The sequence below is a fragment of the Dryobates pubescens genome, chromosome 31 (assembly GCF_014839835.1).
Source record: "Dryobates pubescens isolate bDryPub1 chromosome 31, bDryPub1.pri, whole genome shotgun sequence".
In the NCBI taxonomy this organism is placed as follows: domain Eukaryota; kingdom Metazoa; phylum Chordata; class Aves; order Piciformes; family Picidae; genus Dryobates; species Dryobates pubescens.
In genome coordinates, this window is record NC_071642.1 from 9206416 (window position 1) to 9231685 (window position 25270).

The following is a 25270-nucleotide window of genomic DNA, read 5'->3' on the forward strand; positions in this document are numbered from 1 at the left end:
AAGAAAGCCAAAGGCCTCCTGGCTGGGATCAGCAATGCTGTGCCCAGCAGCAGCAGGGAGGGCATTGGCCCCTGGCACTCAGCTCTGGAGTGCTGTGCCCAGTTGTGGGCAGCTCAGTCCAAGAGAGATGTGGAGGTGCTGGAGCCAGGGCAGGGCAGGGCAAGGAAGCTGGGAAGGGCCTGGAGAAGAAATCTGATGAGGAGAGACTGAAGGAGCTGGGGATGGTTAGAGTGAAACAGAGGAGGCTGAGGGCAGACCTCATGGCTGTCCACAACTACCTGAGAGGAGGCTGTGGAGAGGTTGGTGCTGGGCTCTGCTCAGGTCATTAGTGACAGAACAAGAGGGAATGGCCTCAAGCTGCAGCAGGGCAGGGTTGGACTGGACAGTAAGGAAAAGAGTGGTCAGGGATGGGCACAGGCTGCCCAGGGAGGTGGTGGAGTCCCCAGGCCTGGCTGTGTTTAAGGTGGTGCTTGGGGATCTGGTTTGGGGGTGACCCTTGCAGAGCAGGGTTCTGGGCTGGACTTGGTGACCCTGAGGGTGTCTTCCAACCTGAAAGTTTCTGTGGTTCTGTGACTCCCTGCTGCAGCCAAGCATCTAGTGAGGGTTTGGGGTGCAGGGGGAAGTCCCACAGTCCCCCCTCTGAGGGCACTGCTCTGAGTTTCCTCACCCCTGGGTGGTTTTCCAAGGGGCCAGGGCTGTGGGTTTGGAGCCTTTTTGCTGCTGCAAGGCTTTAGTTTTTTCACCTGCAAGAGGAGAAAGCCTGGGGGGGGGCAGGCAGCAATGCTGAGGGCAAGGGCAGGGGGTGGAGAGAGGTGCAGGCAGGCAGTGGGGTGCAGGCAGCTGTGGCTCAGAAGGAGGTTTGTGAACCAGGTTGGTTTCCTTTGCAGGGCTCTGCTGCTTTCCAGGCAAATTCTGAATGAAAACTGTCCAAAACTTCCCAAAATTGCAAAACCAACCAAACAAACAAACAATCCACACCAGGTGCAGTGCCAGAGCCCCAAGGTCCCCCCACCCCTGCCAGCTCCATTGCCCAGAGCCCCAAGGTCCCCCCACCCCTGCCAGCTCCATTGCAGAGCCCCAAGGTCCCCCCCACCCCTGCCACCTCCATTGCAGAGCCCCAAGGTCTCCCCACCCCTGCCACCTCCATTGCAGAGCCCCAAGGTCCCCCCACCCCTGCCACCTCCATTGCAGAGCCCCAAGGTCTCCCCACCCCTGCCAGCTCCATTGCAGAGCCCCAAGGTCCCCCCCACCCCTGCCACCTCCATTGCAGAGCCCCAAGGTCCCCCCACCCCTGCCACCTCCATTTCTAGAGCCCCAAGGTCCCCCCACCCCTGCCACCTCCATTGCCCAGAGCCCCAAGGTCCCCCCACCCCTGCCAGCTCCATTGCAGAGCCCCAAGGTCCCCCCACCCCTGCCAGCTCCATTGCCCAGAGCCCCAAGGTCTCCCCACCCCTGCCAGCTCCATTGCAGAGCCCCAAGGTCCCCCCACCCCTGCCAGCTCCATTGCCCAGAGCCCCAAGGTCCCCCCACCCCTGCCACCTCCATTTCCAGAGCCCCAGGGGCCCCCCCACAATCTGTTTTCTGGGGGAGAAGGTCTCCCCTGCCCCCTGGTTGGAGCCATCCTGCTCCTGCAAGCACTGGGGTGGGCAAAGGGAGGACCTTGGGCCCCTGGAGCCAGCTGGGTGCTGTGGGCAGCAGTCCCTGCTCCTGCCTCTGCTCTGTGGCTGTGCAGTCAGACCCAGCCCGGGGCCCTGTCTCTGTTTCCTGAGCTCTGTCCCTTTCCTGCTGCTGCTAAGGCTCTCTGAGGCCCTCTGTGTCCCCCTGCCTGCCCCTGGCCAGGACAGCCCCTGCAGGGGTGGCTGCTGGCATGGTCCCTGCCGGGGTGCTGCCCTGAATTACAACACTGCCATACAGCCCTTGTCCTCGGAGGGTCTGTGCCAGGGCCTTTGCCACCCCTGTTCCCCTGCACCCAGGGAGCTGCAGCGGTGCCAGGGACTTCCTGCCCCAGGGGGACAGCTGGGGACAGCTCCTGCAGCTCAGGCAGAGCCCCTGGTGCCCCTAGCAGGGAGGCAGGCTCCAGGGGTCACCATCACATCCAGCCTGGGTGCTCACCACGTGGCTGGGGGACAGCAGACACAGGACCACCTTGGTGCCATGGCTCCCTGCCCTGCCAGGGCAGCCCTGGGACCACCCCTCTGGAGAATTTCCCCCTCTGCCCCTGCCCACCACTTGCCCCTGGCTTGCTGCTTTCCTCTTGCCTCTTTGTGGCAAGCCTGGCCCCGAGGCCCCTGGGGTGCTCAGCTTGGGGTGCAGGTTTTCCAGGGCAGGGGGCTGGGGTCTGTCCCTGGCTGTGAGGCAAATCAGCCCTCTGGTGCCCTGCAAGGTGCCAACTGCCACCCAGGGCTCTGGTGCTCATCACCCTCCACCTCTGCACCTCCAACTCAACGGAGAGAAGGCAACTTTCCACCTTCAGCCACGGAGAGGCCGAGGTGCCACAGGCCAGGAGGGCAAGGCTGAGCTCCCAGCTGGCTGCAGCGCCCACCCTGCCACCTGAGGCTGGCAGACACCAGGAGGGCCCTGGCGAGGGTGCAGGTGCTCAACACCACCCAAAGGAGGCCGGGAGGAGGTTACCCAAGCCAGCACTGCCCTGGTGCCTGGGCAGGAGGGGGACACCCCCAGGCTGGGGGCTGGCACGGGCCAGGGGCTGCCAATCACGGCTGGGAAGCTCTGTGTGACACCTGTCTGTAAATAAACCCCGAGCCTGGCACCCACCCGCGCCTGGCACCCACCCGCGCCACGCAGCGCCGCGAGGGGCAGGGGCGGCGCTGGGGGGGAGGGGGCGGATGGCATGGGGGTGAAGGGGCCACAGGGGTTGTGGGGCTGGGCATGAGTCTGCCACTGGAGCTGGGGCTGAGCCTGGGACTGAGATGGGGACGGGATGGGAGCTGGAGGTGTGGCAGGGGCTAGGACTGGAGATGGAGCTGGGGATGAGGCTGGAATCAGGGAGGGGATGGGGATGGGACTGGGCACGGACTTGAGATGGGGCTGGAGATGGAGATGATGGAGATGGGGCTGAGAGTGGGACAAGGACAGGGCTGGAGCTGGAGATGAGGTGGAAACTGGACAGGGGCTGGGGCAGGGGCAGAGTCTGGTGCTAGAGCCAGGACTGGAGATGGATCTGGGGATGAGGCTGGGCTGGGGCTGGAGAGGGAGCTGGGGATGAGGCTGGGCTGGGGCTGGAGAGGGAGCTGGGGATGAGGCTGGGGCTGGAGCTGGAGCTGGAGCTGGGGATGAGGCTGGGCTGGGGCTGGAGAGGGAGCTGGGGATGAGGCTGGGGCTGGGCTGGAGAAGGAGCTGGGGATGAGGCTGGGGCTGGAGATGGAGCTGGGGATGAGGCTGGGCTGGGGCTGGAGATGGAGCTGGGGATGAGGCTGGGCTGGGGCTGGAGATGGAGCTGGGGATGAGGCTGGGCTGGGGCGGGGGAGCTGGGGATGAGGCTGGAGATGGGCTGGAGAGGGAGATGCGTCTGGAGCTGAGCCTGGGGCTGGGACTGATGCTGGGACGGAACCTGCAGCTCTCCGCCCGCACTCCCTGGCCCGGGACGCGGGGGGGAGGCCGCCGGGGAGGGGCTCCGGCCGCCCGGACCTCATTCCCTGCGGAACCAAAGCGCCGCGGTGCCGGTTCCGGGGGGGAGCCCTGGGGAGCCGGCGCGGGGGACCCGGCGCGAGGGAACCGGAAGTGCGCCGAACCGCGCGGCCGGAAGCGCCGGCGCTGAGGGCGGCCATGGGCCGCAGCCGCTCCCGCTCGCCGCCGCGGCGGGGTGAGGAGGGAGGCCGGGGGGAGGCCGGGGGGGACCTGCCCCGGGCGGGGACCGGGCGTCGGCCCCGGCGGGAAGGGGCTGCGCGGAGGCGGGCAGCGATCCGCGCTCGTGGGGAGGACGCGGGGGAGCCAGGCCCGGGGCTGGGAGCCCGTGGGGAGCAGAGAGGCCTGGGGCGTCCCCTAACCCTCGGGCGAGAGGGTGAACCCCTCAGGGCGCGGCGGGGCGGTGAGCAGGCCTCGGGTCGTCGGTGTGGGGGAAGCAGAGGCTCCCTTCCTCCTTCCTGGCGTGCTCTTGCCTCCTGCTGCCGCATCCTCCGCTGTCTCCTTATCCTCACGCCCAGCGACCCCCGTCCCCGCTCACCCACCTCCAGGGCGGTCACCCACTCCTGGGCGAGAGGCTTTCCTCTCATTTCTGGGGGTGCTGGTGGGGGCCCCTGAGCGCCGCCGTGGAGGGGTCGGGGGAAGGAGGTGGGAGGAGGCCGTGGGGGGTCTCTGCTTGGAGCGGTCGCAGCGTCGTTGGGGCGCTCCGGGAGAAGGGCGCAGGGAGGTGAGGAAGCAGGAGCTGACCCGGGTGCTGCCTTTCCCCGAGCAGAGCGCAGGCGCTCACGTTCTGCCTCACGGGAGAGGGAGAGGAGGCGGAGAGAGCGATCCCGGTCCCGGGACAGGGACAGGAGGCGGAGCCGTTCCCGCTCCCCGCACCGGCGGCGATCCAGGTGAGGGGCAGCAAGGCCGAGGCTGGGATGGGCAGGAGGCAGGGCTAGGCTGGCACGGGGTGGGGGCTGCCCGTGGCGAGGGCAGAGCTGGGAAGCTGCAGCCCTGGCTGCTTTTGGCACTGCAGGTCACCCAGGAGGCACCGCTCCAGCTCCTCCTCCCCGCCCAGGCTGAAGGAGAGGAGGGATGAAGAGAAGAAGGAGATCAAGGACTCTAAAAGCAAAGAGAGGCAGATCACAGGTGAGGAGCTGCGTTCTGCTCCTTAAACACCTCCTGGGTGCCCCACTGGGGTTGGGACCAGCCCAGGGGGCACCCAGGTGCTTCTTCAGCATGGGTTGGGGTCCAAATCTTGCTTTCTGTTGCCTGGGTAGAGGAAGATCTGCAGGGCAAGACTGAAGAGGAAATAGAGATGATGAAGATGATGGGCTTTGCCTCTTTTGACACCACAAAGGTGAGTGCTGGGGCCTGCAGCCACCTCCTCATGGGCTTGGTGGTGCTACTGTGGCCTTTTTGGGCATCACACATTGAGGTTTGGGACATCTTTTTGTTCCTGGCTTTCAGGGGAAGAAGGTGGATGGAGCTGCCAATGCCTACGCCATCAACGTGTCCCAGAAGAGGAAGTACAGGTGAGGGCCCAGCCTGGCTCTGGGGACACCAAGCTAGGAGCCAGAGTTGACCTCCTGGAGGCTCTACAGAAGGACCTGGCCAGGCTGGAGCCATGGCTGAGGCCAAGGGGATGAGGCTCAGCAAGGCCAAGGGCTGGATCCTGACCCTGGGTCACAACCACCCCAGCAAGGCTCCAGGTTGGGGGCAGAGTGGCTGCAAAGTGCCCAGCAGGAAAGGCCCTGGGGGTGCTGGGTGCCAGCAGCTGGAGAGGAGCCAGGGAGTGCCCAGCTGGGCAAGGAGGGCAGCAGCAGCCTGGCCTGGAGCAGCAGTGCTGTGGGCAGCAGGAGCAGGGCAGGGACTGTGCCCCTGGGCTGGGCACTGGGGAGGCCACAGCTGGAATCCTGGGCTCAGGGTTGGGCTCTGACTGCCAGAAGGACTTGGAGGGCTGGAGCAGGGCCAGAGAAGGGCAACAGAGCTGGGGAAGGGTCTGGAGAAGAGGGCTGGGGAGGAGCAGCTGAGGGAGCTGGGGGGGTTGAGGCTGGAGCAGAGGAGGCTGAGGGAGAGCTCATTGCTCTCTGCAGCTCCTGAGGGGAGGCTGGAGCCAGGTGGGGGTTGGGCTCTGCTCCCTAGGAACAAGTGATGGGAGGAGAGGAAATGGCCTCAGGGTGCCCCAGGGGAGGCTCAGGTTGGCCATGAGGAACAATTTCCTCCTGGGAAGGTTTGTCCAGGCCTGGCCCAGGCTGCCCAGGGCAGTGGTGCAGTCCCCAGCCCTGGAGGGGTTCCAGAGCCCTGGAGCTGTGGTGCTGAGGGCCATGGGGTGGTGCTGGGGCAGTGCAGGGCTCAGGGCTGGACTCCATGGTCTGAGAGGTCTTTTCCAACCTTAACCTGTCTGTGATTCTGGCTCCTGGGGAGTCCTGTTTCTTACCTCAGTGCCAGGCTGAGGGACAAAGGCTTTGAGCTGGGAGAGGAGAGACTGAGACTGGAGAGGAGGAAGAAGTTGTTGAGAGTGAGGGTGGGGAGAGCCTGGCACAGGCTGCCCAGGGAGGCTGTGGATGCCCTCAGGTTGGGCTGGGCCTTGACCGACTTGGTCCTGGAGCAATTAGATGATCTTTAAGGTCTCTTCCAACCCAAACCATAACCATTCCAGGAGTGTTTTGGATGGAAGCTGGAGGATGTGGCTGAGCTGCTCTGCCTGGCTTGGGTCTGAAGCTCCCATTTGAGCCAGACAGGCACAGATGTCACAGTCTCACAGTCTCACAGTATCCCCAAGGTTGGAAGAGACCTCAGAGATCATCAAGTCCAACCTGGCACCACGGACCTCATGACTAGACCATGGCACCAAGTGCCACATCCAATCCCGTCTGGAACACCTCCAGGGATGGGGACTCCACCACCTCCCTGGGCAGCACATCCCAATGCCTAACAACTCCCTCTGGGAAGAACTTTCTCCTCACCTCTAGCCTAAACCTCCCCTGGCACAGCTTGAGACTGTGTCCTCTTGTTCTGGTGCTGGTTGCTAGAGAGAAGAGACCAACCCCCACCTGGCTACAACCTCCCTTCAGGTAGTTGTAGAGGGCAATGAGGTCTCCCCTGAGCCTCCTCTTCTCCAGGCTAAGCAACCCCAGCTCCCTCAGCCTCTCCTCACAGGGCTGTGCTCCAGACCCCTCCCCAGCCTTGTTGCCCTTCTCTGAACACCTTCAAGTCTCTCAATGTCCTTCTGAAACTGAGGGGCCCAGAACTGGACACAGGACTCAAGGTGTGGCCTAACCAGTGCAGAGCACAGGGCACAATGACTTCCCTGCTCCTGCTGGCCACACTGCTCCTGATGCAGGCCAGGATGCCCTTGGCCACCTGGGCACACTGCTGGCTCATGTTTAGGTCCTATATGAGGATCTATGAGGTCCCCAAGGAGACCAGGAGCTTTACTGCCCTGGGCTGTGCCCCAGCAGCCTGGGGCCCCAGGAACTGGGGCTCCTGTGGCTATTTGGAGCTGATTCCTCCAGAGCTGGGTGCCAGGGGGTTGCTGAGCTGCTCTCTGCCCTCCCCACAGGCAGTACATGAACAGGAAAGGAGGATTCAACAGGCCCCTGGACTTCATCGCCTGACGCTGGGCTCGCCGCAGACCACCCCGGGCAGTGGCTTCTGCTCCCAGGCAGCTCCAGGAGCAGACTTCTGAGGGATTTGGGAGTTTTTTTTTCCCTCCCCAGCCCTGCTGTGCTGGCCCTGCCCAGCTGGCACAGTGGGCACAAGGGGCTGCTTTGGATGGCTCTGCTTTGGTTTGGATGCTGTCCCTCGCAGGCTGCTCCTCGCCAGGATCTCGTTGTGGTTCCCCTGTTGCTTTGGACAGGTTTGGGGTTGGGTTTTTTTTCCCCCATTACAATAAAACCCTGAGTTTGGTTTTTTTTTTCCCCCTTTTATTTTATAATTCAGGAATAAATGGTGGGCACACAGCTGCCAGGAAGCTCTGGCACAGGGCCCTTCCCCCCCCAACAGAACACCTCCATTCCCACCTCTGTGTAGACTTTGTACCCATAAATTAAACCCCAGGGCCCCTTTGGAGGCCTCTTAGTGCAGAAACAAAACCACTTCTGTTGCTCTTTTGTTTTTTGCCAGCCTGGTTGGATGGTTGCCATTCCACACACCTCCTGCTTTCCTACTTCTTGGTAATTAACAGCTTGTGTTAATTAACACCCACCTCACCCCACTGAAGGAGGAGCCCTGCAGTCAAAATGGAGGTGCTGGGAAGCATGGATCAGTGGGGGGGAAGTTGTTCCCCCACCCCAAGCTATTAGTCTGGGGGTCCCCCACCTTGTCTGCTGGTGCCCCCATAGGGTGGGGCTGTGGCATATGGGGGGCTCCCAGTTTGATAGGCAGGGCAGATTTGGGGGTGTGTTGTCCTCTCATAAAGGGGCCCTGAGCCCTGTTTGGGGTTGGGGGTCCCTGTTTGGTTGGGTCATGGGGTGGGTAGAGTGGCCTGAGGTGCTGCCTGCCTTGCTTGGAGGGTCCCTGGGCGCTTCCTGACAGGGGGTGCTCTCTTCTGGGGTGGAGGCTCCTTTCCTGGTGGGGTCCCAGCCCTGTGGAGGGGTGCCTCGGGGAATGTCCCTGTCCTCGGGTAAGTCTCGGCTTCCTGTCCCGAGGGGTCCCAACTTCGAAAAGGGAAGTCCCGGGGTAGGGTGAAAGGAAGAGCGGGAGCCCTGTTCAGAGGAGGGTCCCGGTGCCGGGAGGTCGCAGCCCCGGAGAGAGGGTTCCGGGGTGGGGAACCCTGCCCCGGTGGGGTCCATGTGCTGGGGATCTCTGTTCCGAGGGTCCCAGCCCCGTGAAGGGCTCCCAGCTACAGGAGGAAGGGTCCCTGTTCAGGAGCGTCCCGGCCCCCGGGGGTCCCTGTCCCAGGGGGTTCTTAGCTCCGGGGAGAGATCTGTTGCCAGCTGGAGCCAGCGCTCCGCCCCCTTATCGTTTCCCGCACCGCTATTGGCTGCCCTGGCAGGAAGTGAGTCAGTCCGGGGGCGTGTCCGGGTGTTGCCGCCCAATGGGACGAGGCGGTTGGGCACGGCCGGGCAGGGGGCGGAGCGCTCTCACCCAATAACGGCGCTCGCGGGGCGGGGCCCCCGCGCGTGCTCGGCTTGGGCGTGGCTTCACTCGCCTCTCCGCCAATGAGCAACGTCGGCGAGGGGGTGCATCGCCCAATGAGCGTGCAGGGGGCGGAGTGCGGCGGAGCGGCCGGGCGAGGCGGACACTCGGCTCCGCCCCGCCGCCGCCGCTCCCGGCCCGGTCCGGCCCGGCCCACCCAGCGCAGCGAGATGGCGGCGGACGCCGGGCTCAGCATCCAGCTGCTGCTGGAGGCCGCCGAGTACCTGGAGCGGCGGGAGCGAGGTACCTGAATCCCCCCCGTCCCGGCCCCGCTTCCCCTCCTTCAACCGGGCCCGGTGGTAACGGGAGGCCCGCGGTTGTGTCTCCGCAGAAGCCGAGCATGGTTATGCCTCACTGTTGCCCGGGAAGGACGGGGAGGGCCTGCGGCGCCGCGTCAAGGCCAGGAAGAGCGGCGGCGGCAGCAGGTAACGGCCGGCACCGGCTGGGGGGTTGATCTTGCACCGGCAGCTGGGGAGGGAGCGCGGGAGGACAGCCAGCCCCGAGGCCTGACGCGGTTGGGCTCGGCCGTTGCGGGGTGCTCGGGGCTGGCAGGGTCCTGTCCGGTAGGGCCGGAAGTCTCCGGTCACCGTGCGCCTAGGCCCGGTAAGGTTCCGTTTTCACGGGACTGGGGGGGGTGTCCTGTTGTCACCGGTTACCCGGCTCCGGTAAGGTGCTGATGTCACAGGGTGTTGGCTGGGCTGGGCACCTTCCCGTCACCGGGTGACTGAGCCCAGTGAAGTCCTGTCACGGGGCAGGGCAGGCGCCCGCCTGTCACCGGCTACCGGCGTCTGGTAGGATCCTGCCCGTCCCAGGGAGCTGGCAGGTGCGGGACCCTCCTGTCCCCGGGGGACACAGGTCCTGTGGCGACAGGGTGCGTGGTCAGGCTGGGGACCTTGCCACCTGCTGTCACCAGGCTCTGCTGTGACGGCGCTGGGCGGGGACCTCCTGTCACCTCCTGTCACCAGGCTCTGCCACGTTCCTGCCAGCACAGCCCCCTGGCCCTCCACACCCCCCCTCCCTGCCACCACCCCCTCCCTGCCACCACCCCCTCCCTGCCACCACCCCCTCCCTGCCACCACCTTTTGCCCTTCGGCCCTGCACCGAGAGATTCCCATCGCACCCCCAGCCCCAGCTGGGGATGGGCACCAAGCGGGGGGCACCTGCGGGGGGCATCCTGGCACCGTCTGAGGGGCAGCTGCCGCTCTGGGCGCCCCCAGGCAGGGTCGGTACCGCTCCTGGCCCGGGCGCGTTGCCGGTAGGGAGTTCCGAGTTTGGTTTCGATTTCACCCCGGAGCTGGGGAAGCGAAAGCGGCTGCGGGCCGTGAGGATCCCTGCTGGGGCTGCCCTCGGCCCCTCGGGGTTTGTTTGCCCTAAATGCCCTCTCCTGGTGCCTCTGGAAGAAGGCAATTCCTCCGCTCCTCCTGCCCGGAGCCCAGCCGGAGCCACAGCCTGGGGGGGAGGCCCAACCCTCATCCCCATCCCAAGAACATCAACCCCCCTTCTGCCCGGCTCCAGCAGCTGCACTGCACCGCAGGAGCAATTCCCAGCACTCTGGGGCTTGGGAATTCTGTAGGGAATGTCGAATTCCTCACCCCCAGGGCCCTGGATTCAGCACCTCCTGCTCCCACCTCCTGCTGTCCACTTCCCCACCCCAGGAGCTGGCACCTGGCAGCCAGAGCCTCCCACCCCGGAGTCGCTGCGGATTCCTTCCCTTCCAGTGCCCATCCTGGGGGGGGTTCAGTCCCTGCAGATCCCTCTGAGCCCCCTGAGGTGGGCAGCTGGGGAGGGCTGGCTCTGGAGTGCCCCCCCGGTGCCCGCGAAGCCGGGCAGGGTGGCGCCGGCGGCACCGGCAGCCGGTTGTTGCCTTGCTCTTGGGGTGGCTTTGGGGCTGTTTGCCCAGGGAGGAGCAGGGTGGTGGCAATGTCACCAGGCCTGTCACATCTTCCTGGTTGGGAGTGGAGCTGTCCCTGTGACGTGGTGACAGCTGAACTTTGACAGCTGCGGTGACAGCGGAGTGCCTGAGCGCCCCGGGAGCCGCCGCAGCCTCCCCGTGCCAGGGCCTCTCCTCCCTCCTCCCTGGGGGCACTGAGGGAGCAGAAGGTGGCTGAGCTCTCCCAGACTCTCTCAAGCAGCCTCTGAGGGAATTTGGGGATCTTCATCACTCCACATTTCCTTCCCATGGAGTTGTTCTGGTTGGAAGAGGCCTTTAAGCTCACTCAGCCCAGCCCTGAGCCCTGCACTGCCCCAGCACCACCACCCCATGGCCTCAGCACCACAGCTCCAGGGCTCTGGAACCCCTCCAGGGCTGGGGACTGCACCACTGCCCTGGGCAGCCTGGGCCAGGCCTGGGCAAACCTTCCCAGGAGGAAATTGTTCCTCATAGCCAACCTGAGCCTCCCCTGGGGCAGCCTGAGGCCATTTCCTCTCCTCCCATCACTTGTTCCTAGGGAGCAGAGCCCAACCCCCACCTGGCTCCAGCCTCCTCTCAGGAGCTGCAGAGAGCAATGAGCTCTCCCTCAGCCTCCTCTGCTGCAGCCTCAACCCCCCCAGCTGCCTCAGCTGCTCCTCCCCAGCCCTGCTCTCCAGACCCTTCCCCAGCTCTGTTGCCCTGCTCCAGCCCTCCAAGTCCTTCTGGCAAGGAGGGGCCCAGGGTCAGTCCTCCTCTGTGTTTTCTGAGCTTCATTAAAATGAGAAGCTCCAAAGGAATTTCTAAACAAACTTCACCCCCAGCTGGCTTCCAACCTCTCCTGGCTCAGAGCTGTTGGATCCCAGAAGCACAAAACTAGTTGGGTTGGGAGAAAGGCTTCTGAGATCCTGGGCTCCAACCATCAACCCAGCACCACCATGGCCATGGAGCCATAGCACCAAGTGCCACAGCCACACAATCTGCTGAGGAAAGCTTCCCTTTCCATCCCAACCCCTGGAAGCTTCGCCTGCTTTGGCCAGGAGAGCAGCAGAGAGAGAAGCTCTTGCTCACCAGCATGGCCTGAGCTGCTTTGGAGCTCCTGGCAGGTCACCACCAACCCATGGCCCTCAGCTCCACATCTCCACAGCTTGGAAACCTCTTCAGGGAAGCCTGTCCTGGAAGCTTGTCCTGGGAGCTTGTCCTGGGAGCTTGTCCTGGGAGCTTGTCCTGGGAGCTTGTCCTGGGAGCTTGTCCTGGAAGCCTGTGCTGGGAGCTTATCCTGGGAGCCTGTGCTGGGAGCTTATCCTGGGAGCCTGTGCTGGGAGCCTGTGCTGGGAGCCTGTGCTGGAAGCTTGTCCTGGGAGCCTGTGCTGGAAGCTTGTCCTGGGAGCCTGTGCTGGAAGCTTGTCCTGGGAGCCTGTGCTGGGAGCCTGTGCTGGGAGCCTGTCCTGGAAGCTTGTCCTGGGAGCCTGTCCCTGGAGCCCATCCTGGGAGCCTGTCCCTGGAGCCTGTCCCTGGAGCCCATCCTGGGAGCCTGTCCCTGGAGCCCATCCTGGGAGCCTATCCTGGAGCCTATCCTGGAGCCCATCCTGGGAGCCTGTCCTGGAGCCCGTCCTGGGAGCCTGTCCCTGGAGCCCATCCTGGGAGCCTGTCCCTGGAGCCCATCCTGGGAGCCTGTCCCTGGAGCCCGTCCTGGGAGCCTGTCCCTGGAGCCCATCCTGGGAGCCTGTCCCTGGAGCCCATCCTGGGAGCCTGTCCCTGGAGCCCATCCTGGGAGCCTGTCCCTGGGAGCCTGTCCCTGGAGCCCATCCTGGGAGCCTGTCCTGGGCCTGTCCTGCTTTTGCCAGGAGAGCAGCAGAGTTGTTGCTGGTCCCCAGCAAGGCCTGAGCTGGTTTGCAGCTCCTGCATGAGGCACAAGCCCTCAGACCCTGCCCAGCCCTCCCAGAGCAGCCTGCTGCCTGGCTCCAGCTCCCTGTGCTGCTGCTCACCAGCCCTCCTTGGCCTTCCCCTCTGCAGGACTCCTTCCCAAAGCTCCTCTGCCCTGAGGGAGTCACCCAAAGCCTTTTCTTCCCAGCAGAGGTTTGTGTCGTGCTGGAGCAGCCTCCCTCCCCTGCCCTGAGCCCTTGGGGCTTCTCCTTGTCTTCCACCAGCCTCAAGTGCTCCCTGCCTGGGGTGCTGGCATGGACACAGCTGCTTGATCCCAGTCCTGGCTCTCAATCCTCAGCCTCTCCACATCACAATCCCCTCCTGGGGCTTTCCTGACCCTTTCATTGCCACTTCTCTGGAGCTTTCTCCCTCCTGGCCCTATCCCTTCCACCTGGTTCACCATTTCCCCCCCTCTGAGGTTGGCAGCCTCCCCAGGAGCCTTCCCTGTGGGTCCCAGTCCTGAGCTGGGATGGAGAAGCTTACAGCTTGTCCTTTCTTTTCCAGGTCGACACACAATGAGATGGAGAAGAACAGGTCAGTGCTGGGGGCTGCCTGGGGGCAGGGGCTGGGCAAGTTGTGCCTCTTCCAGGGCTTGTGAGTGGGAGAGCAGGGATGGGAAGTGCTGCTGAGCAGGTGCCTGATGCTGCTTGCTTTGGGAGCACAGAATGGGTTGGGCTGGAAAAGCCTCTGGGAGCCTCCAGCCCAGCACCAACCCAGCCCCAGCATGGGCACCAGACCAGGGCCCAGCTGCCATGGCCACAGGGGCCTGGACTCCACCACCTCCCTGGGCAGCCAGGGCCATCCCTGACCACTCTTGCAGCAGAGGAATTGTTCTTCCTCTCCAACCTGAGCCTCCCCTGGCACAGTTTCAGATCATTTTCTCTCCTTCTATCACCTGAGGTGAGGGAGCAGAGCCCAACCCCCACCTGGCTCCAGCCTCCCCTCAGGAGCTGCAGAGAGCAATGAGCTCTCCCTCAGCCTCCTCTGCTGCAGCCTCAACCCCCCCAGCTCCCTCAGCTGCTCCTCCCCAGCCCTGCTCTCCAGACCCTTCCCCAGCTCTGTTGCCCTTCTCTGGCCCTGCTCCAGCCCTCCAAGTCCTTCTGGCAGTCAGAGCCCAACCCTGAGCCCAGGATTCCAGCTGTGGCCTCCCCAGTGCCCAGCCCAGGGGCACAGTCCCTGCCCTGCTCCTGCTGCCCACAGCACTGCTGCTCCAGGCCAGGCTGCTGCTGCCCTCCTTGCCCAGCTGGGCACTCCCTGGCTCCTCTCCAGCTGCTGGCACCCAGCACCCCCAGGGCCTTTCCTGCTGGGCACTTTGCAGCCACTCTGCCCCCAGCCTGGAGCCTTCCTGGGGTGGTTGTGACCCAGGGTCAGGATCCAGCCCTTGGCCTTGCTGAGCCTCATCCCCTTGGCCTCAGCCATGGCTCCAGCCTGGCCAGGACCCTCTGCTGCCCTTCTCTAGCCCTGCTCCAGTTGCTCAATGTCCTTCCTGGAGTGAGGGCCCCAGAAGTGCCCCCAGGATACTGCCAGTATCACAGAATGGTTCAGGCTGGAAAAGACCTTTAGGATCCTCAAGAGCAGGCCTGAAGCATCTCTTGTCCTTGGTCATAGCACCATGAGGAGGTGGGAATGGAGCTCAGCTCCTGGGCAAAGCCTTCATCCCTGCCCTCAGCATGCCAGGAGAAGGGGTCCAGGGTTGTGGCCCTCTGCCCATTCCCAGGGCAGAGCAGAGCTGGGGGGATGGCCTCACCCTGGGCTCAGCCACACACCTCCCAGTGCCAGCTCTGCTCTCTGGGGACCCTTTGGTGTCCTTCCTCCTTGTTCCTTGGTAGGGTTTGGCCATGCCTCAAATCTTGCCACATCCTGCTGCCAGTGGATGATTTGTGTGAGCTCAGGCAGTTGGTGGTGTAAGAGCAGGGCCAGAGTGTCCTGAGGGGTGGGAAAGGCCACAGAGGTTCAGTCCTGCTCTTAACAGGTGGAGAAAATCAGCAGTTGGACATCCCAGCATGGAGGGGTGGGGAGGGAGCTCTGGAGCTCCCCCAGCCCAAGCCCTGCTCCAGCAGGGCTCCCACAGCAGCTTGCCCAGGGGCACAGTGCCCAGGGGGGGTTGGAAGCTCTCCAGAGGAGACTCCACAACCTCTCTGGGCAGCCTGCTCCAGGCCTCCAGCACCCTCACACCAAACTGCTTTCTCCTCCTGCTCAGATCCAACCTCCTGCCTGCCACTTTGTGCCCCTTGGCCTGGCCCTGGGCACCACTCAGCAGAGCCTGGCCCCAGCCTCCTGCCCCCCACAGCTCCTTCAGCTCTTGCTGAGCATTGCTCAGCTGCCCTCTGGGGCTGCTCTTCTGCAGGCTCTCAGCCCCAGGGCTCTCAGCCTTTGCTGCTGCCAGAGCTGCTCCAGGCCCCTCAGCAGCTTCCCAGCCTGCCCTGGACTCTCCCCAGCACTTCCCAGGCTCTGCAACTGGGGAGCCCAGAGCTGGAGCCAGGAGTGCAGCTGTGGGCTCCCCAGGGCAGGGCAGAGGGCAGCAGAGCCTCCCTTGCCCTGCTGCCCACACTCTCCTCCATGCCCCCCAGGACACCACTGAGGCCTTCTTGGCCCCCAGGGCACACTGCTGGCTCCTGGGCACCTTCTTGTCCCCCAGCCCTCCCAGCTCCTTCTCCTGGAGCTGCTTCCCAGCAGGTTCCCCCTCAGCTGTGCTGCTGCAGGAGGTTGTTGCTCCCCAGGGGCAGGACCCTGCCCTTGCCCTGCTTGAACCTCCTGAAGTTCCTCTGCCCCAGCCCTGATTTCCTCACCCCCTCCTTGCCCCTCTCTCCTGGCTGAGGCCAGAGCCCTGTTGCAATCCCATTGCACAAACAGCTGCAGGATCTGCTCCATATTTCTCCCCTCTGGAGAGGCTGCAGCAGTGAGCTGCTCCCTGGCACCAGGATTTCATTCCCTTCATGCCTGGGGATCCCTTCAACCCATCCAGCTTCTGAGCCCTGGCCTTGGCCAAGCCTTGCCAGCTTCCTCCTGCTGGCACAGAGAGCAGCTTGGCTCCATGCAGGGAGGGGAGCAGCAGGCAGAGGGCCCCAGGGCAGTGAGGATGGGCTTGGGAAGTTCCTCTCCTGGAAAAATGAATCCCTTGGGAGCTGTTCCTTTCACCCCAAGGAGCCAGGGGGAGCCCAGGGGGGGTTCAGCTGGGTGCTGTGCCCAGGCAGAGCCTTTTGCAGATGCTTCACCTCTGGCTGTGAGGCAGAAGCCCCAGGCTGAGCCTGGTGCTGGGGAGGCACTGGGGTGGCCACCCTGCCCCCCACAGCCTGGCTGCTTGTGTCCTGCTGCCAGTGGGCAGCAGCAGGAGGCTCTTTCTGAGCCAAGGAGGTGTGTGTCACAGGCAGGGAGCAGAGCTGGGCCTCAGCCCCTGCAGCTGGATCCCCCCTGGCTGCCAGCTCTGCCATGCTCCAGGCAGCTCCTCCCCAGCCCAGGAAAGGATCTGCCCAAAGGCTTCTGCTGCAGCCTGCAGCCCTCTGGGCTCCAGAGATCCATGGGATGGCTTGGGCTGGAAGGGAGCTCAAGGCTCAGCCAGCTCCAAGCTCCTGCCATGGGCAGGGACACCTCCCCCCAGCCCAGGCTGCTCCAGGCCTCATCCAGCCTGGCCCTGAGCACCTCCAGGCAGGAGGCAGCCACAGCCTCCCTGGGCAGCCTGTGCCAGGCTCTCCCCACCCTCACTCTCAACAATTTCTTCCTCATCTCCAGTCTCAGTCTCCCCTCTCCCAGCTCAAAGCCATTGTCCCTCAGCCTGGCACTCCCAGCCCTTGCCCAAAGTCCCTCCCCAGCTCCCCTGGAGCCCTTCAGGTACTGGAAGGCTGCTCTGAGCTCTCCCTGGAGCCTTCTCTTCTCCAGCCTGAACATCCTCTCCCAGCCTGTCCCCACAGGGGAGGTTCTGCAGTCTCTGATCACCTTGGTGGCCTCCTCTGGAACCTCTCCAGCAGCTCCAGGTCCTTCCTGTGCTGGGGGCCCAGAGCTGGAGGCAGTGCTGCAGGTGGGGGCTGAGCAGAGCAGAGCAGAGGGGCAGAATCCCCTCCCTGTGCTGCTGCTCTCCCTGCTCTGGCTGCAGCTCAGCACTCAGCTGCCTCTGGGCTGCCAGGGACCAGTGCTGGCTCCTGGGGACTCTGTCACCACCTGACCCCCCCAAGGCCTTCTCCTGCAGGCTGCTCTCAGCCTCTCCTCCCCCAGGCTGGGTCTGTGCTGGGGATTGCCCTGCCCCAGCTGCAGGAACCTTGCCCTTGGCCTTGTTGGACTTGCTGAGGTTGCCTTGGGCCCAGCTCTGCAGCCTCTACAGAGCTCCTATCCTGGTGGTGCTGTTCAGGAGGTGCTTTGTGTAGGCACAGGGTTGGTTTCCTCCCAGGAAACCCCAAACCAGCCAGGCAGGTCCTTGCAAAACCTCCACCAGGGCATTTCAGGGCTGGGGATGTTGCAAGCACTGCCCAAGAGCTGTGACCCAAGCCTGGGGCTGCAGCTCTGCACCTGAGTGAACTCAGCCCACAGGGAGAGCATCACAGGGCTGGGAAAGGGCCTTGGGGAGCAGTGAGAGGTTCCCTTGGCAGGGATGTGCCAGCAGGGAAGGGTTAATGCCACCAAAGCCCCAGCATGGAGGGGTGGGGAGGGACCTCTGGAGCTCCCCCAGCCCAGGCCCTGCTCCAGCAGGGCTCCCACAGCAGCTTGCCCAGGGGCACAGTGCCCAGGGGGGGTTGGAAGCTCTCCAGAGGAGACTCCACAACCTCTCTGGGCAGCCTGCTCCAGGCCTCCAGCACCCTCACACCAAACTACTTTCTCCTCCTCTCCAGCTGGCATCTCCTGGCTGCCAATCTGTGCCCCTTGGCCTGTCCCTGGGCACTACTCAGCAGAGTCTGGCCCCAGCCTCCTGCCCCCCACAGCTCCTTCAGCTCTTGCTGAGCATTGCTCAGCTGCCCTCTGGGGCTGCTCTTCTGCAGGCTTTCAGCCCCAGGGCTCTCAGCCTTTGCTGCTGCCAGAGCTGCTCCAGGCCCCTCAGCAGCTTCCCAGCCTGCCCTGGACTCTCCCCAGCACTTCCCAGGCTCTGCAACTGGGGAGCCCAGAGCTGGAGCCAGGAGTGCAGCTGTGGGCTCCCCAGGGCAGGGCAGAGGGCAGCAGAGCCTCCCTTGCCCTGCTGCCCACACTCTCCTCCATGCCCCCCCTGGGTGTTCTCCAGTGAGGGAGGATCCTGGCAGCCTCCTGTGGAGCTTTTTGGGTTCCTCAGGGACTTGGCTTTGTTTTGGGCAGAGCTGCCAAGGAGATGGATCTGAAACCATCTCCTTCCTGCTAAAAATAGGGAGCAGGAGCTCCCAGGGGCTCACAGCCTCAGGGTGTCAGCCTGGGTGGCTTCAGCTGGTGGTGGAGCAAAGAGCATCCCTGCAGGGAAGCCTTTTGGGTGGAAAAAGCCCCAAAGCAGAGAGCCTCACCCAAAAGGTGATGGTCTTGGAGTGCTGCCATCCCTGCAGCCCCTGCCTGGCTCTTGGGGGTGAGGCTGAGCAGAGGCAGAGTTCTCTGGGGAGTCCTTCAGGTTGGCAAAGTCCTTCCAGACCATCCAGTGCCCTGGAGAGCCTTCCTCAGCCCATTCCAGCCCTGAGCCACATCCCCAGCCCCACATCTGCACAGTCCTGAGACCTCCAGGGCTGGGGACTGCCCCAGCTCCCCCTTTTCCCAGCCCCTCCCCAGTGGGGCAGGAGAAGAAGCTCCAAAGAAATGAGGAGATTGAGATTGGCTGTGGGGAAGAAGCTGTTGGCCAGGAGGGTGGTGAGAGCCTGGCACAGGCTGCCAGGGAGGTGGTGGAAGCCTCCTGCCTGGAGGTGTTTGCAGCCAGGCTGGAGGTGGCTGTGAGCAGCCTGCTGTAGTGTGAGGTGTCCCTGCCCATGGCAGGGGGCTGGGACTGGCTGAGCCTTGAGCTCCCTTCCAGCCCTGCCAGCTCTGTGGCTCCATGACTCTGAAGTCTGCAGAACCCTTGGGAGCTTCCTGCCCCCTGCCTCCCTCACCCCTCTGGGCTGAGGCTGCTCTGCCTGGCTCTGCCTTTCTCCTGGTGATGGTCCCCAAGGGTCAGCCCTGGGTCCAGTTTTGTTCAGTATCTTTACCCAGGACCTGGCTGAGGGCACTGAGAGCTCCCTCAGCAAGTGCTGATGGCACAGGCAGAGCTGGACAGGCTGAGAGCTGGGGGAAGGAGAGCCTCAGGAGGTTCAATAAGGACAAGTGCAGGGTCCTGCATCTGGGCAGGAACAGCAGCAGGCACCAGGACAGGTTAGGAGCTGCCCTGCTGGGAAGCAGCTCCATGGAGAAAGACCTTGGGGTGCTGGTGGGCAGCAGGTTCTGCATGGGACAGCAAAGTGCCCTGGGGCCAAGAGAGCCAAGGGGATCCTGGGGGGCAGCAAGGAGAGTGTGGCCAGCAGGGCTGGGGAGGTTCTGCTGCCCCTCTGCTCTGCCCTGCTGAGACCACAGCTGCAATCCTGGGTCCAGTTCTGGGCTCCCCAGGTCAGGAGAGACAGAGACCTGCTGGGGAGAGGCCAATGGAGGCAATGAGGATGATGAAGGGACTGGAACAGCTCTGCTGTGGAGAAAGGCTGAGAGCCCTGGGGCTGTTCAGTGTGGAGAGAAGGCTGAGAGGGATCTGATCAATGTCTGTCAATATGTGAGGGGTGGGGGGCAGGATGAAGGTGCCAGGCTCTGGTTGGTGGTGCCCAGGGACAGGGTACAACAGGTACAAGCAGGAACCCAGGAGGTTCCACCTCAGCTTGAGGAGAAAGTTGTTTGTTGTGAGGCTGCTGGAGGCCTGGAGCAGGCTGCCCAGAGAGGTTGTGCAGTCTCCTGCTCTGGAGCCTTTCCAACCCCCCTGGCTGTGCTCCTGTGCAGACTCCCCTGGGTGCCCTGCTCTGGCAGGGGCTTGCACTGGGTGCTCTCTGGAGCTGCCTTCCAGCCTCTGCCAGTCTGTGCTTCTGGTTTGCAGCAGGAGCTGGGGGGGGAAGCCCCCAGGCTCAGCTTTCCAGCCCCCCTGGGTGCTGCCAGGGGGGGGGAGGTGGGCAGCAGGGTGCTGAGGCTGCGCTCTCCTTGCAGGCGTGCCCACCTGCGGCTGTGCCTGGAGAAGCTGAAGGGCCAGGTGCCCCTGGGGCCTGCCAGCAGCAAGCACACCACCCTCAGCCTGCTGACCAAGGCCAAGCTGCACATCAAGGTGAGCAGGGGGCAGCTGGTGCCACCAACCCCCCCCCAGGGCGTGGGAGACAGGAGAAAGCCCTGGGAGTGGTTGGCTTGGGAAAGCTCTCTGAGAGCATCCAGCCCCAACCCCAGCCCCAACCCCAGTCCCAACCCAGCCCCAACCCAGCCCCAGCCCCAACCCAGCCCAGCCCCAGCCCCAGCCCCAGCCCCAGCCCCAGCCCAGCCCCAGCCCCAACCCCAGCCCCAACCCCAGCCCCAGCCCCAGCCCCAGCCCCAGCCCCAACCCCAGCCCCAACCCCAGCCCCAACCCCAGCCCCAGCCCAGCCCCAGCCCCAGCCCCAACCCCAGCCCCAGCCCCAGCCCCAACCCAGCCCCAACCCAGCCCCAGCCCCAGCCCCAACCCAACCCCAGCCCCAGCCCCAACCCCAGCCCCAACCCAGCCCCAACCCAGCCCCAACCCAGCCCCAGCCCCAGCCCCAGCCCCAGCCCCAACCCCAGCCCCAACCCCAGCCCCAACCCAGCCCCAACCCAGCCCCAGCCCCAGCCCCAACCCAGCCCCAACCCAGCCCCAGCCCCAGCCCAGCCCCAGCCCCAGCCCCAGCCCCAGCCCCAACCCAACCCAACCCAACCCAGCCCCAACCCAACCCAACCCAGCCCCAACCCCAGCCCCAGCCCCAGCCCCAACCCCAGCCCCAACCCAGCCCCAACCCAGCCCCAGCCCCAACCCAGCCCCAACCCAGCCCCAACCCAGCCCCAACCCAGCCCAGCCCCAACCCAGCCCCAACCCAGCCCCAACCCAGCCCCAACCCAGCCCAGCCCCAGCCCCAGCCCCAACCCCAACCCAGCCCAGCCCCAGCCCCAGCCCCAACCCCAGCCCAACCCAGCCCCAGCCCCAGCCCCAACCCAGCCCCAACCCAGCCCCAACCCAGCCCCAACCCAGCCCCGCCCCAGCCCCAGCCCCAACCCCAACCCAGCCCAGCCCCAGCCCCAGCCCCAACCCCAGCCCAACCCAGCCCCAGCCCAGCCCCAGCCCAGCCCCAGCCCAGCCCCAGCCCAGCCCCAACCCAGCCCCAACCCAGCCCCAACCCAGCCCCAGCCCCAGCCCCAGCCCCAACCCAGCCCCAGCCCCAGCCCCAACCCAGCCCCAGACCCAGACCCAGCCCCAGCCCAACCCAGCCCCAGCCCCAGCCCCAACCCAGCCCCAGCCCCAGCCCCAACCCAGCCCCAGACCCAGACCCAGCCCCAGCCCAACCCAGACCCAGCCCCAGCCCCAGCCCCAGCCCCAACCCAACCCAGCCCCAGCCCAGCCCCAGCAGGGACTCCAAAGCAGCTGCCATGGCCACAGGGCTCTGGAACACCCCCAGGGCTGGGGACTGCACCACTGCAGCCTGGGCCAGGCCCTGACCACCCCAGCTACACTTGGAGGCAGGTTGCAGAGTCTGGCAGAGGGATGGAGAGATCTGGACCAGCCCTGAGGTCACCAGAGAAGGGAGGGAAAGGAGCTGCCCCCTCCAAACCCCTCAGAGTGCAGCTGGAGCTGGAGCCATCCTGTGCCTGTGATAAGCAGGCATCAAACCCAGCCCTCCAGCAGCACTGCCCTGCTTATCTGCAGCACCCAGAGCCCTGAAATCACCCAGCCCTGCTGAGTCAGGGGCTGAAGGACAGGGAGGGAGGGAGGAAACACTCCAGAGAAAGGAGAACAGCAGGGTGGCTTCCACTGCTGCAGCCAAGCTCACCCCCAAAGGCCCCAGGCCCACCCCCAAAGCCCCCAGGCCCCATGGTGGTGCAAGGCAGCCCAGCAGCCTTGGGCTCTGCAGCTGTGCAACTCTGTGGAGAAGGAGCTGGGAGGGCTGGGGGTGCACAAGCTGCCCATCAGCCACCAAGGTGCCCCTGTGGCCATGAGGAGGTCCAATGCTCTCCTGGATCCCTGGAGCAGGCTGCCCAGAGAGGTTGTGGAGAGCTTCCAACCCCACCCTGGCCATGGTGCCCCTGGGCAAGCTGCTGTGGGAGCCCTGCTGGAGCAGGGGCTTGGAATGGATCACAGAATGGGCTGGGCTGGAAGGGAGCTCAAAGCTCATCCAGCTCCAAGCCCCTGCCCAAATCCCAGAGCCCTGCTCTCCATGCAGCAGTTTTGCTCCCAAGGCCAAGCTCTGTGTCCAGCCCACTGCAATTTGGAGGGCAGGAAGGGATCTGCAGAGGGTCCTGGCCAGGCTGGAGCCATGGCTGAGGCCAAGGGGATGAGGCTCAGCAAGGCCAAGGGCTGGATCCTGACCTTAGGTCACAGCAACCCCAGGAAGGCTCCAGGCTGGGGGCAAAGTGGCTGCAAAGTGCCCAGCAGGAAAGGCCCTGGGGGTGCTGGGTGCCAGCAGCTGGAGAGGAGCCAGGGAGTGCCCAGCTGGGCAAGGAGGGCAGCAGCAGCCTGGCCTGGAGCAGCAGTGCTGTGGGCAGCAGGAGCAGGGCAGGGACTGTGCCCCTGGGCTGGGCACTGGGGAGGCCACAGCTGGAATCCTGGGCTCAGGGTTGGGCTCTGACTGCCAGAAGGACTTGGAGGGCTGGAGCAGGGCCAGAGAAGGGCAACAGAGCTGGGGAAGGGTCTGGAGAGCAGGGCTGGGGAGGAGCAGCTGAGGCAGCTGGGGGGGTTGAGGCTGGAGCAGAGGAGGCTGAGGGAGACCTCACTGCTCTCTACAGCTCCTGAGAGGAGGCTGGAGCCAGGTGGGGGTTGGGCTCTGCTCCCTAGGACCAAGTGATGGGAGGAGAGGAAATGGCCTCAGGGTGCCCCAGGGGAGGCTCAGGTTGGCCATGAGGAACAATTTCCTCCTGGGAAGGTTTGCCCAGGCCTGGCCCAGGCTGCCCAGGGCAGTGGTGCAGTCCCCAGCCCTGGAGCTGTGGTGCTGAGGGCCATGGGGTGGTGGTGCTGGGGCAGTGCAGGGCTCAGGGCTGGCCTCAATGATCTTCAAGGCCTTTTCCAACCTCACCCATTCCATGATGTGCTGCTGGCCATCATCATCATCATCACCTTGCTGCAGGGTGGAAGCTGCATCCCTGTGCCTCGAGCCCTCAGCTCCTGGAAGCTGAGCAGCTCCTTGCCGGCTGCTGGCCACATTCAGGTAGCTTGGGCAGCCTGGGGCTCAGGGCTGTGTTCTCTCTGCTCCTCTGCAGAAGCTTGAGGACTATGACAGGAGAGCTGTGCACCAGAAGGAGCAGCTGCTGAGGGAGCAGAGGCACCTGAAGAGGCAGCTGGAGAAGCTGGGCATGGAGCGGGTGCGGATGGACAGCATCGGCTCCAGCCTCTCCGAGCGCTCCGACTCCGACCGAGGTGAGCGCAGCCCTGGGGAGGTGCCAGGCTGACACTGAGCCCCCAGAGGGCCTGGCCATGGCTCCAGGGACAAGTGGAGGCCCTCAGGGATCAGTACTGGGAGCAGGCTTAGTTAACATCCCTGTTGGTGCCAGGGACAGTGGCACTGAGGCTCCCTCAGCACCAAGCTGTGAGGTGCTGCTGACTGCTGGAGGGAAGGGATCCATCCAGAGGGATCTGGACAGGCTGGAGGGAAGGGATCCATCCAGAGGGACCTGCACAGGTTGGAGGGAAGGGATCCATCCAGAGGGACCTGCACAGGCTGGAGGGAAGGGATCCATCCAGAGGGATCTGGACAGGCTGGAGGGAAGGGATCCAGCCACAGGGACCTGCACAGGCTGGAGGGAAGGGATCCATCCAGAGGGACCTGCACAGGCTGCAGAGCTGGGCCCAAGCCAACTTCATGAAGCTCAACAAGGCCAAGGGCAGGGTCCTGCAGCTGGGTCAGGGCCATCCCAAGCACTGATCCAGGCTGGGCAGGGACTGGCTGGAGAGCAGCCCTGGAGAAAAGGCCTTGGGGGTGCTGGGAGAGGAGAAGCTCAACAGGAGCCAGCAGGGAGCACTTGCAGCCCAGAGAGCCAAGCAGAGCCTGGGCTGCAGCAGGAGAAGTGTGGCCAGCAGGGCCAGGGAGGGGATTCTGCCCCTCTGCCCCACTCTGCTGAGACCACAGCTGGAGCTCTGGGGCCAGCTCTGGAGCCTCTGTGCCAGGCAGGATCTGGAGGTGCTGGAAGGTGTCCAGAGCAGGGCCAGGAGGAGGAGCAGAGGGCTGGAGCTGCTCTGCTGTGAGGACACACTGAGGGAGTTGGGGTTGTGCAGGCCAGAGAGAAGGCTCCCAGGAGACCTCATTGTGGCCTTCAGTGTCTGCAGGGGGCTCCAAGAAAGCTGGGGAGGGACTTTTGAGGGTGTCAGGGAGGGACAGGACTGGGGGGGATGGAGCAAAAGTAGGACTGGATAGATTCAGATTGGCTGTGAGGAAGAAGTTGCTGCCCATGAGGGTGGTGAGAGCCTGGCACAGGCTGCCCAGGGAGGTGGTGGAAGCCTCCTGCCTGGAGGTGTTCGCAGCCAGGCTGGAGGTGGCTGTGAGCAACCTGCTGTGGTGTGAGGTGTCCCTGCCCATGGCAGGGGGGTTGGAACTGGCTGAGCCTTGAGCTCCCTTCCAGCCCTTGCCAGCTCTGTGGCTCCATGACTCTGAAGTCTGCAGAACCCTTGAGAGCTTCCTGCCCTCTGCCTCACTCACCCCTCTGGGCTGAGGCTGCTCTGCCTGGCTCTGGGTGGAACTGGCTGAGCCTTGAGGTCCCTTCCAGCCCTGACCATTCTCTGACTGATTCTCCTTGCAGAAGAGATGGAGGTGGATGTGGAGAGCACAGATGATCTGCCAGCAGACCTGGACTGGAGCAGCAGCAGCAGCAGCAGCAGCCCCAGCGACTCGGACGAGCGAGGAAGCCTCCCCAGCGTCTGCAGTGACGAAGGTTACTCCAGCTCCAGCCTGGAGAGGTTGAAGCTGCAGAGCACTCACAAACCTTCTCTGGGGCTATAAGAAGCAGCTCCCAAAGCTGGTTTCCCTCCCCACCCCTTCCCACCCCCTTCCTCCATCACTCTTTCCCCCTCATCCCAACCATTCCCTCGCACGGATGAAGCCCCGAAGGAAGCTGAGCTTCGCCCCCAGTTCTTCCCCCAGCCACCAGCCCAGCTGCTCCCTGCGGCCCCCTCCTCCACTTCCAGCCCCCTCCTCCACTTCCAGCCCCCTCCTCCACTTCCAGCCCCCAGCTTTTTCTCTTCCCATCCCCAAAAACCTCCTCCCCAACATTCCAAGCCCTGGGGAGTGGCACAGCCGCCGTCACCGCTGCGCCGTTCCCAGAAGCCTTGCTCCAAGCCTTGGCAGGAGCCAGGCAGAGAGAGTTTGGAGCTGTTGGATTTGGAAGTTGGCTTTCTTGTGGGGATGAAGTTTGGGAGTTTTTGGGATGTGGATCCAAAGGCAGAGCTGGCCTCTGGCAACAGGAGACAAAGCAGGGCACAAAGGAGCCCCCCTCGAGCCACAGACTGGCAGAGGGATCTCCAACCCCCTCCCTTCAAGGCTCCTTCACTCCCACTCTGAGCATTCAGGGGCAGCAGCACAGCCACAACCTCAC

The 25270-nt window shown here is 64.4% G+C and overlaps 2 protein-coding genes across 2 annotated transcripts; both read left to right on the forward strand.

The window, feature by feature from the left end:
• The first annotated feature begins 3706 nt into the window (after nt 1-3706).
• Nucleotides 3707-7518, forward strand: SNRNP27 (small nuclear ribonucleoprotein U4/U6.U5 subunit 27). The gene is made up of 6 exons (XM_054175063.1): nt 3707-3820; nt 4412-4532; nt 4658-4770; nt 4902-4981; nt 5092-5156; nt 7187-7518. The coding sequence occupies exons 1-6, from the start codon at nt 3784-3786 to the stop codon at nt 7239-7241; spliced, it is 471 nt and encodes a 156-aa protein (XP_054031038.1). The 5' UTR covers nt 3707-3783; the 3' UTR covers nt 7242-7518.
• A 1369-nt stretch (nt 7519-8887) lies between these two features.
• MXD1 (MAX dimerization protein 1) lies at nt 8888-24931 on the forward strand. Its single transcript, XM_054175060.1, has 6 exons — nt 8888-9006; nt 9095-9188; nt 13100-13129; nt 19688-19802; nt 22946-23102; nt 24479-24931. The coding sequence occupies exons 1-6, from the start codon at nt 8934-8936 to the stop codon at nt 24676-24678; spliced, it is 669 nt and encodes a 222-aa protein (XP_054031035.1). The 5' UTR covers nt 8888-8933; the 3' UTR covers nt 24679-24931.
• Nucleotides 24932-25270: the final 339 nt, after the last annotated feature.

Excerpts from the sequence above, each read along its gene's own strand:
- SNRNP27 (XM_054175063.1), top strand. The coding sequence starts at position 3,784 with ATGGGCCGCAGCCGCTCCCGCTCGCCGCCGCGGCGGG. Across the intron at positions 4,771-4,901 it reads CAAAGAGAGGCAGATCACAG|AGGAAGATCTGCAGGGCAAG; the intron begins GTGAGGAGCTGC and ends TTGCCTGGGTAG. Across the intron at positions 5,157-7,186 it reads TCCCAGAAGAGGAAGTACAG|GCAGTACATGAACAGGAAAG; the intron begins GTGAGGGCCCAG and ends CCCTCCCCACAG.
- MXD1 (XM_054175060.1), top strand. The coding sequence starts at position 8,934 with ATGGCGGCGGACGCCGGGCTCAGCATCCAGCTGCTGCTGGAGGCCGCC. Across the intron at positions 9,007-9,094 it reads CCTGGAGCGGCGGGAGCGAG|AAGCCGAGCATGGTTATGCC; the intron begins GTACCTGAATCC and ends GTGTCTCCGCAG. Across the intron at positions 23,103-24,478 it reads GCGCTCCGACTCCGACCGAG|AAGAGATGGAGGTGGATGTG; the intron begins GTGAGCGCAGCC and ends TTCTCCTTGCAG.